The sequence below is a fragment of the Mycotypha africana genome, assembly GCF_025528875.1.
Source record: "Mycotypha africana strain NRRL 2978 chromosome Unknown BDF20scaffold_21, whole genome shotgun sequence".
NCBI lineage: Eukaryota > Fungi > Mucoromycota > Mucoromycetes > Mucorales > Mycotyphaceae > Mycotypha > Mycotypha africana.
The window spans coordinates 25,757-38,493 of NW_026515745.1; the positions used below are offsets into that span (position 1 = coordinate 25,757).

The window sequence follows — 12,737 nt, forward strand, 5'->3', positions numbered from 1 at the left end:
AAATACACAATTTGTTTGAAAATCGACGCCTGCAGCCTTCCATTGTGTTATGACACTGACACGAAGGTCAAGTGTTCTAGGTGAGTCTCTTTCAATAGTATATTTGGATGCATTTTTCAAAGAAAGAGCACATTTCTCAGTTATATGCTTCCATAAACCAGAAATAGAGATAGTAAAACCCTCAAAGTTACTAATCAATTCTAGACGGACTAAGGAAAGAGTAAGCGACGGATTTTCGTCAAATAGTTTCAAAATGAAAGCAGTGTGCTCAGGCGAAAACTTCCTGCTGGACATCGTTCGTTTCTTTAATTTATCTACTGTAGGGTTTAATGGGATTATAGTACCATTACTATCGTTGAACTTCTTAACTAACTTGTATGCTGAGCTGCGCGGAATCCCTGATAGTAACGCGGCTTCTGTGACACTTTTGCCTTCTTCTTGCAAAAGATAAAACATTTTCTTAATTTGAGCGGTATTATACCCTCGTCGTTGTTTCGTCTCCTTAATATCAAGCGTCTCCATATGCGATTGCAGCTCATCAACTACGTCAAACATCTCAACATTAGGAGGCTCTGCAGGCTGTTGTGGTTCACCGAACTGAACCAGTGTTTGAATATCGTTGTAATCAATATCCATTTCACTAGATTTATTAGCTGCTACATAATAGCCTTCCTTCACGGGGCTAAAGTGAATAAAATCTTCCATAATGCAGTTGTTGGATTAGAGATTGAAGGGTAGTCTCGCTCGGTAAAAGTTTGATTTTGTCTCTTAGGATATTTCAATTCGTATCCTGGTTTACCTAGAAACGTCTCCAAATAAAACTCAGATTATCCACTAAAAATTCAAAAGTGTCTCGTACGGAAGTAAAAACACTGTATAAATAGAATGGTAAGACCACTAACCAATGTCCGCTTTCTGACCGATCATTGTGAAAGAGTGAATTATTATTGAAGTACTATGTACTATGGATATGTTAACCTCATATGTAGCATTTGTAGATCATAATTAATATCAGTCGCTGTATTTCAACTGTGCAAGATTCTAGAAGTCTAATCTCGTATTATGGCTATATGGTTACTCCTAATGTCATAACTCCGATCATTATGTAAGAACTCTAGCTCATATATACAACACACTGAAAATCAGAGAGTGGAGCGTTCATGGCGAAATGAACGTTTGTATTTGACAACAAAAGAAAGAGGGAAAACAAAAGAAAAAAAATAAAAAGGAGTTAAATACTCGTTCCTGAAATTCTCAACCAGTAAGAATGCAGCATCATATATACGCATGTCTAACAAATAAAAGATGACGTGTACAAGCGTTATTTACTCTAAGGCCATAATAACGAGTTCTTCGAAGGTGTATATAATTCGTGTTTATATTTTATACGAGGTATGGAAATACCACATCCATGGTTTGCTAATTTCTGTCCTGCTTTTTACGTTTGTATGATTGAACTCAAAGCGAACTAGAACGCACAAAGCATAATCCCGGGAAACATTCATTTTAAATATATAAAAGAAAGACTACCCCGTTCTTTCTAAAAGACTCAAACTGGTCTACATCGTTTGTCTTTTTTGTCTACCCCGTTTTTTCTTTGTCTGACCCATTTTTTTTGAGTTTACCGCGTTAGAAAAAATAAGTTTGGATGTGATCGTAGACTTTATTTTTAGCAGCAACTGCTATGAATATAGAAGTAAAACTACATTTCTATGCAGATAGCATCAGTAAATGCAATTAGCATAAATGGGCCCTGCAATTTATTCGTATGGTTTAAGTTAGGATGATCGTAGACGGCACTCTGCAGCTCGAAAAAACAACAATCGAAACGAAGATTTCTGTTAATTTTTATACCATCTTTAGTTATGTATTGGCTCAATTGTACTATTATATATAGTTGGTCTATTTATTTACGTTAGATATTCTTAATTAGCATAAGCACAAGGTTAGTTGTAGAGACCACTTGGCTATAATATATAAAAAGAAGCCTCTGTCCACTACTATGTTCATTATATGTTGTTTACTGTTCCTATAAGATTGACCACGTCTAGTATCTAGGTCTTTATTGAGAGACTCTTATTCTGGTCCTTGAAATTCGCAGTAATATCTGGTGTTAGTTCAGGTTTCCAAATGGCAAGAGGTTAGTAAACTCTTCTACATCCATAACACCATTTCTACTTTGATCATATGATTGGTGCGTCTTGCATGTTAGCGTTCTTAATCTGTTCATATATAACAATTACTTTCAAATTTTTCTTTATAATAATGCAGTTTCGTCAGATTTAGTTAAAAGACATATCCAATTGTTACTGCACGGTTAATCGTGACAGAGACGTGCCTTGACCGTTTGAATCGGTATAAGAAGGTAAGTTGGCTGATCTGACTGAAGGTTCCTTTAACCAATACTTTTGGTAGAGCCATTATGACTAATGTGATGGATGGAAGAAACATTCCTTCTCCTGCAACATAATTGGGAGATCTCATTCAAGTCTTATGAATTCTGTCAGAATGTAGTAAAGAATTAAAGTGAAGGATCAGCAACTTCCTCAATAGCTCAAGTAGATTGATTTCATGTGGTTTGATCTGCAAAATAAAGTATCTGATTTACTTGAATCCAAATTCTATAACATCTCATATCTCACCCGACGTCAATCTACTGAAAGAAGTTATCTGGGATATACAGATGAAATATTATTCTGGGAAAGAAAATGATTGATCTGACAAATTTATCACTGAAGGTTATTCTCATCATCATGAAGATCTGAAGTCTCTTACATCAGTGTTATGTAATAATACAAGGATAAAATGATGTTGGATACAAAACTGTATGTCCACAGAATCTGTCTTATTCTCATCCTGCAAAAGATAGGAATATGTATGGAACATGCTGTAAACATTGAACTCCATTTATTATAAGTTATCTCATAATGCACATGTTGGATTGGTCAACGAAGAATGAATAATTAAAAAAATAAACAGTACAAGTCTGTGAAACTCAGAGAGGTTCTTTTATCATTCCATTATTCGTTGAAAAACAGGTAAAGTGGACAGAAGCTAACTGTATATGTATCTTTTGCGAAATGGGTGTACAGGCTTAATCACCATGCAGATATTAATACTACGGGATAGTCACATAGCAAGTATTGCAGGCTTTCATTGTCTCTGTGATATCTATATACGGACTTATGCCTCATATATACAACACTGAGTTACTAGCGTAGACACTTCCTCACAATAATATAATTCCCACCAGTCCTTAATAGTCAATCATAGTCATTGATGAAAAATAAAAAATAAAAATAAATTAATAATCAATTTATCACAGTAGCAAGCTTCTCATTAACAACAGCAGCTCAATAAAGGTAAGGCTAAGTGCTGCGTAGTGATGTTAAGTTTTTTAACTCTTAAAATAAATAAAGAAATTCATCGAATAATTTGAAACGGTAGATTACTTGTCAACTTTTCTTAGTGATTTTATGTTTGTTTAGACAATTCATGGGCAGTAACGATAAAGGGTTCTAGATACATATAGTATGGTTACATAGACACTGGCCAGGCATCATGTCAAAAATTCACAACCCTTTTTCTTCATTATGAATCAGATCAAACCTTGAGCCACAGGTCTCTATCATGCTCTATACAGTCTTTATTGATGAACACTATCTTGGAAGTAGTAACCTTCTTCTCAACATAGGTATGATACAGAACACTGTGCTGCAAGTTGAAATTTTATATGCTTAGTAATCTACCTGGTCGATGTGGTGAATTGCAGACACAAACCATTGTTCTTTTCCATTGTAGTATCTCCTAATATCAAGAAACAAAACTATTTGGATTACAAAAAAAAAAGGCAAGCAAAGTCTTTCGAAAGCAGAACAATAGCCTTTCATTTAATTGTTTTTTAAAATGGCAGGTTTGCATATCTGAAAATATGATGATGAAACTTTTTGCTTTAAACCAATTGAATTGTCTTCAAAAAAAAATAGGTGTTTTTTGTGCAACTCATTAACAGGGCTAGATAAAATGCTTTCACATCCATTTTTAAGAATTTCTCTTTTAAAAGCCTTTTCTTTCCTTTGAACCTCAATTAGCCATGGCATCCCGACATCTCGCTTTTTCTTTCAAGAAATCACTTAACTATGCAAGTTTACGTCGTAATGTCTGTCTAATGACAGCCATTCACAGTCGTTCAGCGGTGGCTGGATTATCAGACAGCTGGATGCGAACAGGCCAGCAGACAGGCTCCATTCTCTATGAGCAGCAGCAGCAACAGCAAAGACGATACAATACGCAATCCAACAATAATCAGAATGTACCTTACAAGATCATCGATTATCAAGATATTCAAAAATGGATCCGACGAAAAGCTGACAGTAAGAATGCACGTCATTTGATTGATGTACGCGAAGAAAACGAAGTAAAGGAAGGATATATCCCGACTGCAGTGAATGTGCCACTGGTAAAGTATTCTTCAGGTGTTCTCTATTTGTATAAAAAAGTGCACGGAGAGTTATAGGTCAACTGAAATTAATTCGATACTTTTCTTTGCCCCCTTCATTTCAGAGTCAGTTCTTAACGGCATGGACATTGCCTTCTGAAGAATTTAAAGAAAAGTTTGGGTTCGATAAGCCCGAGAAGAAGCATACATTGGCATTGTACTGTTTGGCAGGTGTTCGTAGCACGAAAGCAGCAGAGTATCTTGCAGGTCTAGGTTATGAGGACCTTGAGAATTATGTGGGTAGTTGGGCAGATTTCATTGAAAACGAAGAAAAGGAAGAAGCAAAAAGAAAGGCAAATAAATAAATAAATTGACGGGATCAAGATATTCCTGAATGCCTCCAATCAGAACCCTCTCTCTCCCTTTTCTCATCTATTGTTTTATTGTGCATCAAAAATCCCTTATACTACATATACTTGAAGTGAACAGCAAAAAACCCCCTTAACAACAACGAAAATAAAAAGAAAAGCATAAAATTGGGCTTTTTTTTTATTGCCTATTTTCGAAGAGCCCCTTTTTTCTCCTTTTTTCTTTATAAGCTGTAAATAATCAAAAGCTGAATGATATACCTCATGTAGCTTAATTTTCTTTATCCTTTCTTTTCTCTTCATTTTTATTTTTCTTTCTTGTTCCTTACTACCTGTTCTGCAAACCGTGTTGACTGTTTGCTTCTTCGATTGACCGATACTGATTAAAAGCATAAAATGGGCGCCTGTATATCAAGTGAAGAAAGAGCAGAAAAGTCACATAGCTTCAATATTGATAAATTGATTGAAGAAGATGGAAAGAAAATGGAAAAAGAATTCAAGATACTCTTACTAGGTACAGTAGTGGATGGATTGAATTACGTGAACCGCTCTCGTTTTTCGTTATTGACATGAATATGAAACTGTTGTCTAAAACACACACACACATATATATATCCACCGCTAAAGGCAGTGGTGAATCGGGCAAATCAACTATTTTCAAACAAATGAAAATTATTCATCAAAACGGTTATAGTCGAGAAGAACTTTTAAATTGGAAACTCACTGTTTATCGAAACCTGATACAATCAGCACAAGCCATTGTGAAAGCATTACGTCAGTTTGAATACCAACTTGATTCTGAAAAGCTCGAATATCAAGCAAATCAAATTCTCGACTATAAAATTAATACAACAATAGCAATGACAACGACAACAACAACAGCAGCACTGATGCAAACTGACATAAATAATATCAATGATATGTTGGATCCTTCTTTTGTGGATGCCGTAATATCTGTTTGGAATGATCCTGCAGTAGCATCTTTGATGGACATGAGATCAACTGAATTTTATCTAATGGATAATGCGTCATAGTAAAGTTTTTTTCGTTGTCGATATCTTGAGAAGAAACAGACACTAATGTGCTTGACTATCCTTTTATAACAGTTTCTTTGATGAAATCAAAAGAATTGGTCAACCAGGCTACGTTCCTACAGCGCAAGATGTTCTGAGAGCGAGAGCAAAAACAACAGGCATAGTGGAGACGAGATTTATGATCAAAGAGACAAGTATACAGTAAAGTGTCATAACGTCTGCTGTTGTGCAAAACGTTTTACTTTTTTACATGACAATACTTACCACCTCTCTTCTATGTGTTTACCTTGCATGTGTATGTGTAGTATGTTTGATGTAGGCGGACAACGGTCGGAAAGGAAGAAATGGATTCATTGTTTTGAATCGGTAAAATCTATCATTTTTTGTGTATCCTTATCGGAATACGACCAAGTATTACTGGAAGAGTCACGACAAAATCGCATGATGGAGAGTTTAGTGTTGTTTGAATCTGTAGTCAACAGTCGCTGGTTTTCACGGACAACGATCATCTTGTTCTTGAACAAGATTGATGTTTTCCGGAAAAAGATTAAAAAATCACCTTTAGAAAGGTATTTTCCTGATTATGGAGGTGGAGATGATCTTAATAAAGCTGCAAAATACATTCTATGGAGGTTTAATCAAACTAATCGAGCCAAGCTATGCATTTATCCACAGTAAGTTGGCGTGAAAAGTTGCTTTTTTCTCTACGGCTAAAGCTCACTAATGAAACAAAATTTCTACCTTTGGCTAATAATAATGACAGCTTAACACAGGCTACCGATACATCCAATGTAAGTCTTTATCATGGTACACATGCGTGGCATTAAGCTCATTCACTTTTTTTTTGTTTCTCTTTTTTCGCTCTCTTGTTAGATTGCCCACGTGTTCAATGCCATCAAAGACACTATTATTCAGAATCATTTGAAGGATTCTGGTATTCTATAAAAAGTGATTCTCCCCGGCATTCTTTTTTTTTTTAAAAAATGTTTTCTGTGGGAAGAGGAGGAAAGAGGAAGCATACTACCTAAACCATGTATACAAACGAGATATGTACTTTTTCTATCTTCTCCACACAGACGCCCTCCCTCTAATTCTATCACACACAACCATTTGCATTTGCATAAAAACTACTTTTTTAATACACAATCCCCGTCAAAAAGTCAATGTATATACATTTAATGCCATACAGTAACATTTGACTGCACTACACATAGGACAGTCGCTCGGCAACAAAGTTCTAGGATTCATATCAATAAATAATTCTGAACGAAATGGCATGACACACGGTGGGCTTTATTCGTTCATCCATAGATGATGATTGTTAGAGACTACCCTCATGCGTACTTTTAGTTGAAAACGAAAAAAAGTAGATGATTTTTTTTTGGGAATAAAGTTTTGTTTATATGTGATTAGAGACATCATTCATTGGTTGACCATTCCCAAGATAAAATAGCACTTATGACAGTAAAACCAGCTGCATATTGATAAACCAAAGAATACCCTTCCAAGGCATTCTCATTGGCACTTGCAAAATAGCCGACCAGCAACAGACCTATCACCGGGCCCAAGCTACTGTAAGCAGCTGCCATGCCGCCCTTTAAAAGTAAACGTGTGTGGTCTGCTAGTATGACAGTGTCGACTTGATGCGCACTCAACAGCCAGATAACATTAAATGCCAAACTTTGTGAGAAATGCAAGCATAAGACGATTATTTGACTGGACAAGAGAGCAGGCTGTAACCATGTATAAGTGAGTGTACATAAGATTAAGCATATATGAATACAGCCGACAATCACAGAGAGGTGCAATCTTTGGTTGAACTATAATATGGGTTTCAATGATTTAAAAAGAAGGATATAACCTATCTTTCTCTCCTTTCTTATTGTCATCCCATCCTTGGTGCTAACCCCGTACCACTATCCACTACCGCCGTCACTACATCCGTTGGCATCCCTGCTTATCCTATCACCTCCTTTGTCACCGCCTCTCCATCCCAGTCCCCTTTTCCTTTTTTTTTGGGGGGGGGGCAAATGAAAGCTTTGTGCATTGTAAAATGTAAAAACAAAAGAAAAAAAAAACTTTGAGCTTACCATCATAATAACAAAATGACTTGCCAAGAGATCTGCAATCACTGTCAGAAAGCCGATAATGCCCAATAGATGCATAGGAAATTCCAGAACAATATGCAAATAATAAAACAGCAACGATCTAGTCAAGCCTGTGGCAATGCCTAAGCATAAATTAGACCCAATAAAAGATCTTGTGATCCATTTCGTGGTAGTGGAAGGAAGATGAAGGTGATAGTAATGGTGCTGTACGTTTGTATTATTGTTCATAGGATGAGACTGTTGTTGATAATTGAAACAGTCATCTATAGATGTGTGTTGTAGCGTGTGTTGTAGTTGAGGGTGTGGACGCCGTTTCGAAGATGCCGTAGTAGTAGTGGTGGTATTGGTGGAATAGCCTAGTAAAAGACTAAGGACGATCATAGGAGAAACTGTGGGTGGAAATGGTAATCGTGCGAGTTCAAAGGAAGGTGGTAAAGATACAGTATCATCATCATCATCCTCATCCTCATCATTGTTATCATCCACACCATCAAGAAATAAAAGATCATCATTTTGTTGTGAAGGCACTGGAGTATAATTCGTATTGGTTGTCGTCGTTGATGTGTTTGTTGTATTAGAACAAATAGGTATATAATAAGCAGTGTCCTCGTAATCCGGCAAAATACTAACAGCAGAAGCAGTTGTCGTAGGGGTAGTAGCCGTGTTTGTGGTATGGATCTGCTGAAAAGAGGGTTGATGTTGCAAGGGATGATGTTGATGACGAAGAGAATAGGTAGAAACATTACAACTTATAGGTCGTGGTAGAGACTTGTTGTTGTTGTTATTTATAATAGATACAGAATTATTTGTGGTTGTCGCCATACGCTGCAACATACTTGCATCTTCTTCTGAGATGTGCGATAATTGCTCTCCAAACAAACTATAAGGTTTATAGGAATAGGGTGGGTGAACTAAAGAGTTTGCTGTTTCCATCATGATGAGTGCTTGCTGCTGTGGTTGTTCCTCTTGTAAGTGATACGGCTGCTGCAATGATGGACGATGGTATTGTTGCTCGAAAAGATGCGAATGGTACTTTGTGTCGTAACTTTTACCGAGTAAGGGCGAATTTTCTTGTTCAATATCTGCATTATGATGAGAAGGAGAAGGAATATCGAGAAGATCTGGGTCGGCAGCCTGTACGTTGGTAGATAAAGATAACAAAAAGAGCATGACAGAACCAACTAAAGTGATCACCATTAAAGTATCGAAATCATGGTCATTGTCTAGCCATATGCCTATACCAGCTGTCGTGATAGCAGCGGTCCATTTTCCGTATTTCCGTTCGCTATCTTTTTTTTTTATTTTTATTGTTTATATTCAAAATGCACACACATTTTTGTTTCAAATTAGTAAACCTCATCCAAGAGATTGAATAAAATGATTGATATGTCGTGGTCCTCACCATACTTAATCTTATAGTCACCTAGAATTTTGATGATAGCACTATCAATTAAACACTCGAGTGGTTGGTAAAATAGTCCATCCAAAACGGAAGAGATGATGGCGACAGGTAAGGCAAAGAGAGTCCATGGCGGCGGAACAGAGAGCACTAATAAAACACCAGCGGCTCCTATGGCGGTTAATAGAGCTGTAAAGATACCGTGTAAAGGTGATCTGTGATCCACAATATCAATCCAAAATATAGAAGCAGGTATTCTGAGTAAGAAAACACAAGCACTCAACAGACAGATGGTCAGAATATCAAACTGCAACATATGTACATAGTAGAGACATAGAAATGGATGGATGCTGGTAGTGACCGCATGAGCCATGGTGAGCAGTTTTGTCCAGAATAGCATTGTTTTAGATCATAGAATAATGAGGATAAAGAAAATTAAAAAAGGAAAAAGAAGGAAAAAGAGATATTCTGCCCTTGAGATGAAAGAAAGCAAAGGCCATATGGATCTCTTTTTTTTTATTGTTTTCATACACAACAGTAAACAAATAAATAAAAAGAAAAGAGAAATCTGTTCTCACCTCACTAGTCCTCATGCAAGCTTTTAAAAACCTTCTTTTTTTTTCCTTGGCCCTGAAAAAAAAAAATGCCTCTTTTTGCGCCCTTTTTTTACATAATCCAGTCGATCTTTCCTTCTAAAAAAGAACAAAGTGTGGCTTTTTTGGCGTGAAAGGCTCTATGGGATAAAGGCTATTTGTTATGGAGTCCACCTCCTGCCCTTCCCCGTTTTTTTATTGGGCATATGAGTACTTTTTTTTATTGTTGGAAGGCTTGCCTATGGATGGATTTGACTTGAGAGGAAAGAGATCATGTTTGTAAACACGTCATAGCGCTCTACTACTTGTGAAAAACGTAGCTGCCAACTTATTCTGTCTGCCTTTGTTATCTGATCGAAAGCTCTATGCTCATTCGGTAGAAAAAGGCGGGGTATCGGAGCCCCCTTTTTTTTGGTTTCACCCCACTTTTGGAAAAGAAATTGATAAAAAATGACTTAGTTCTTTATGTGTACACACACACCCCGGCATACAATAGCAATCGATTCTATGCGGAGAATAGCATTTATAAATTTGTGAACAGTGTGAATCTGTTTCATAACCACCTCCTTTTTTTTACGTTTTTTTTTTGTTCTCAACTGTTCGAAGCTCATTGAACATCATGTTATGCTCATCAGCTACTCGTCGTCTATTAACTCAAACCGCCACTCGTCATCAGTCTCACCGTCTGTTTAGCAGTGCTGCTATTGCTTTGGTAACATGAATAGTCAACAGAGTGATATCAATCACCGCGTGTGTTTCGAGCCTATGGTTGACTAACACAAGCTGAACATTCTAGCAAAAGTTCCGTGCTGAACGAGATACCTTTGGTGATCTCCAAGTACCTGCTGACAGATATTGGGGTGCTCAAACGCAACGATCTCTTCAAAACTTTGATATTGGAGGTGCAAATGAGCGTATGCCCGAACCCTTGATTCGCGCCTTTGGTGTATTGAAAAAAGCAGCTGCTACTGTTAATATGACATATGGCTTGGATTCGAGAGTAGGAGAGGCTATCCAAAAGGCTGCTGATGAAGTAAAGTATAGATGGACAGAGGGGAGGAGCGCACATGGGCTTTCCATGGATAAATAATCTGTAGAAATGAAGAGCATTTATGTAGGATGGATTTTCGCTCACAGTCAATGGCTGGACTCTACTGGTTTTCTTTTATTTTCTTTATTAGGTCATTGATGGAAGCTTGATCGATCATTTTCCTCTTGTTGTTTGGCAAACTGGTTCAGGAACACAAACCAAGTAAGTTGTTGCTTCATGGAGAAAAAGAAACAGCCTGTATCACTAGTTGACCAAAACAATTTCTTTTTCTTGTTTGAACGACTGATCGAAATAGCATGAACGTGAATGAGGTAACGTATTCCACCGGAGTAGTTATATAAAGAGGAAGCATCTGTAACTAAAAAAGATGGCGTTCCAATTAGGTTATTTCTAACCGTGCCATTGAACTTCTTGGTGGCGAGCTCGGATCTAAAAATCCCGTTCATCCCAACGATCATGTCAATATGAGTCAATCATCCAATGATACGTAAGTGGGGGGGGTGGGGTAAGAAAGTAGACTAGGGGAAGGCGAGACTAACTTATTCCTACATAGTTTCCCTACGGCCATGCATGTGGCTGCCGTGGTTGAAATAACACATCGTTTAATTCCCGCCTTGACTCAATTACGCGACGCCCTCGATGCCAAAGCCAAAGAATTTGATTCCATCATCAAGATTGGTCGCACTCATCTACAAGATGCCACACCTCTCACACTGGGTCAGGAATTCTCTGGCTATACACAACAAGTCAGTTACGGTATTGCCCGTGTGCAAGGCACCCTTGAGCGTCTTTATAATTTGGCCCAAGGAGGTACTGCTGTCGGCACAGGTCTCAATACACGTAAAGGCTTTGATGTAAAAGTAGCCGAAGCCATTGCCAAGATTACAGGACTTCCTTTCAAGACCGCCCCTAATAAGTTTGAGGCCTTGGCTGCTCATGATGCTATTGTGGAAGCGCATGGTGCTCTCAACACGGTTGCTTGTTCGTTAATGAAGATTGCCAATGATATTCGTTATTTGGGTTCAGGCCCTCGTTGTGGTTTAGGTGAATTGTCTTTGCCTGAAAATGAACCGGGATCTTCTATTATGCCTGGTAAGGTCAATCCTACTCAATGTGAAGCTATGACGATGGTGTGTGCTCAGGTGATGGGTAACAATACGGCTGTTTCTGTGGCTGGTGCCAATGGTCAATTTGAGGTAAATCGGAGACTCCTTATCTCTATTGACACACACATATATCCCTATTAACAAAATGTCTTTTTAAATAGTTGAATGTCTATAAGCCAGTTTTGATCAAAAATTTGATTCAATCGATTCGTCTCTTGTCCGACGCTTCTACGTCCTTTACCAAGAACTGTGTTACTGGCATTAAAGCCAATGAAAAAAAGATTGAAAGGATTATGAATGAATCTTTAATGTTGGTGACCGCTTTAAATCCTCATATCGGTTATGATAAGGCAGCTCAATGTGCCAAGAAGGCTCATCGTGAAAATACTACCTTGAAGGAAGCTGCCATGTCTCTTGGTTATTTGACTTCTGAAGAGTTTGATCAATGGGTCAGACCTGAAAACATGATTTCTGCCAACGATGCTTGAAAATGGAAACACTACATATTTAATAGAACATAGGATACAACGCTTTTTTTTTAATGACTGTCCTTTTGATGATGGTAGCCAAAGAACAAAAAGGCAAAAAGTAGAGGAATCATTTAATTTTTCAGAGTTTGCGTGAGGAGCTTCCCTCCTCC

At 37.5% G+C, this 12,737-nt stretch overlaps 5 protein-coding genes across 5 annotated transcripts; 3 read left to right on the top strand and 2 right to left on the bottom strand.

Annotated features, from left to right (window-relative positions):
* Positions 1-3,873: 3,873 nt before the first annotated feature.
* BDF20DRAFT_903193 (Rhodanese-like domain-containing protein) lies at positions 3,874-5,020 on the top strand. Its single transcript, XM_053082912.1, has 2 exons — positions 3,874-4,459; positions 4,564-5,020. Exons 1-2 carry the CDS (start codon positions 4,094-4,096, stop codon positions 4,801-4,803), a joined length of 606 nt encoding a protein of 201 aa, XP_052930561.1. The 5' UTR covers positions 3,874-4,093; the 3' UTR covers positions 4,804-5,020.
* On the top strand, positions 5,018-7,022 carry BDF20DRAFT_349597 (heterotrimeric G-protein alpha subunit, GPA3-like protein). The gene is made up of 6 exons (XM_053075251.1): positions 5,018-5,320; positions 5,434-5,839; positions 5,913-6,041; positions 6,146-6,514; positions 6,604-6,631; positions 6,714-7,022. The coding sequence occupies exons 1-6, from the start codon at positions 5,203-5,205 to the stop codon at positions 6,783-6,785; spliced, it is 1,122 nt and encodes a 373-aa protein (XP_052930562.1). The 5' UTR covers positions 5,018-5,202; the 3' UTR covers positions 6,786-7,022.
* Positions 6,889-9,490, bottom strand: BDF20DRAFT_349682 (uncharacterized protein). Its single transcript, XM_053075252.1, has 3 exons — positions 9,356-9,490; positions 7,931-9,237; positions 6,889-7,660 (listed from the first exon to the last, which is right to left on the bottom strand). The coding sequence occupies exons 2-3, from the start codon at positions 9,143-9,145 to the stop codon at positions 7,259-7,261; spliced, it is 1,617 nt and encodes a 538-aa protein (XP_052930563.1). The 5' UTR covers positions 9,146-9,237; positions 9,356-9,490; the 3' UTR covers positions 6,889-7,258.
* BDF20DRAFT_903201 (uncharacterized protein) lies at positions 9,162-9,914 on the bottom strand. The gene is made up of 2 exons (XM_053082913.1): positions 9,356-9,914; positions 9,162-9,237 (listed from the first exon to the last, which is right to left on the bottom strand). The coding sequence occupies exons 1-2, from the start codon at positions 9,745-9,747 to the stop codon at positions 9,234-9,236; spliced, it is 396 nt and encodes a 131-aa protein (XP_052930564.1). The 5' UTR covers positions 9,748-9,914; the 3' UTR covers positions 9,162-9,233.
* A 565-nt stretch (positions 9,915-10,479) lies between these two features.
* Positions 10,480-12,585, top strand: BDF20DRAFT_983427 (fumarate hydratase; the record flags this gene model as incomplete). The annotated part of the gene is made up of 7 exons (XM_053085155.1): positions 10,480-10,652; positions 10,737-10,973; positions 11,122-11,192; positions 11,287-11,302; positions 11,375-11,478; positions 11,545-12,187; positions 12,259-12,585. The coding sequence occupies exons 1-7, from the start codon at positions 10,560-10,562 to the stop codon at positions 12,583-12,585; spliced, it is 1,491 nt and encodes a 496-aa protein (XP_052930565.1). The 5' UTR covers positions 10,480-10,559.
* Positions 12,586-12,737: the final 152 nt, after the last annotated feature.

Bases quoted from the DNA above. Each gene is read 5' to 3' on its own strand.
- BDF20DRAFT_903193 (XM_053082912.1), top strand. From the start codon at position 4,094: ATGGCATCCCGACATCTCGCTTTTTCTTTCAAGAAATCACTTAACTAT. The intron at 4,460-4,563 runs GTAAAGTATTCT...CCTTCATTTCAG, and splicing joins CTGCAGTGAATGTGCCACTG to AGTCAGTTCTTAACGGCATG.
- BDF20DRAFT_349597 (XM_053075251.1), top strand. From the start codon at position 5,203: ATGGGCGCCTGTATATCAAGTGAAGAAAGAGCAGAAAAGTCACATAGC. The intron at 6,515-6,603 runs GTAAGTTGGCGT...TAATAATGACAG, and splicing joins AAGCTATGCATTTATCCACA to CTTAACACAGGCTACCGATA. The intron at 6,632-6,713 runs GTAAGTCTTTAT...CTCTCTTGTTAG, and splicing joins AGGCTACCGATACATCCAAT to ATTGCCCACGTGTTCAATGC.
- BDF20DRAFT_349682 (XM_053075252.1), bottom strand. From the start codon at position 9,145: ATGGTGATCACTTTAGTTGGTTCTGTCATGCTCTTTTTGTTATCTTTA. The intron at 7,661-7,930 runs GTAAGCTCAAAG...CCCATATTATAG, and splicing joins GTCATTTTGTTATTATGATG to TTCAACCAAAGATTGCACCT.
- BDF20DRAFT_903201 (XM_053082913.1), bottom strand. From the start codon at position 9,747: ATGCTATTCTGGACAAAACTGCTCACCATGGCTCATGCGGTCACTACC.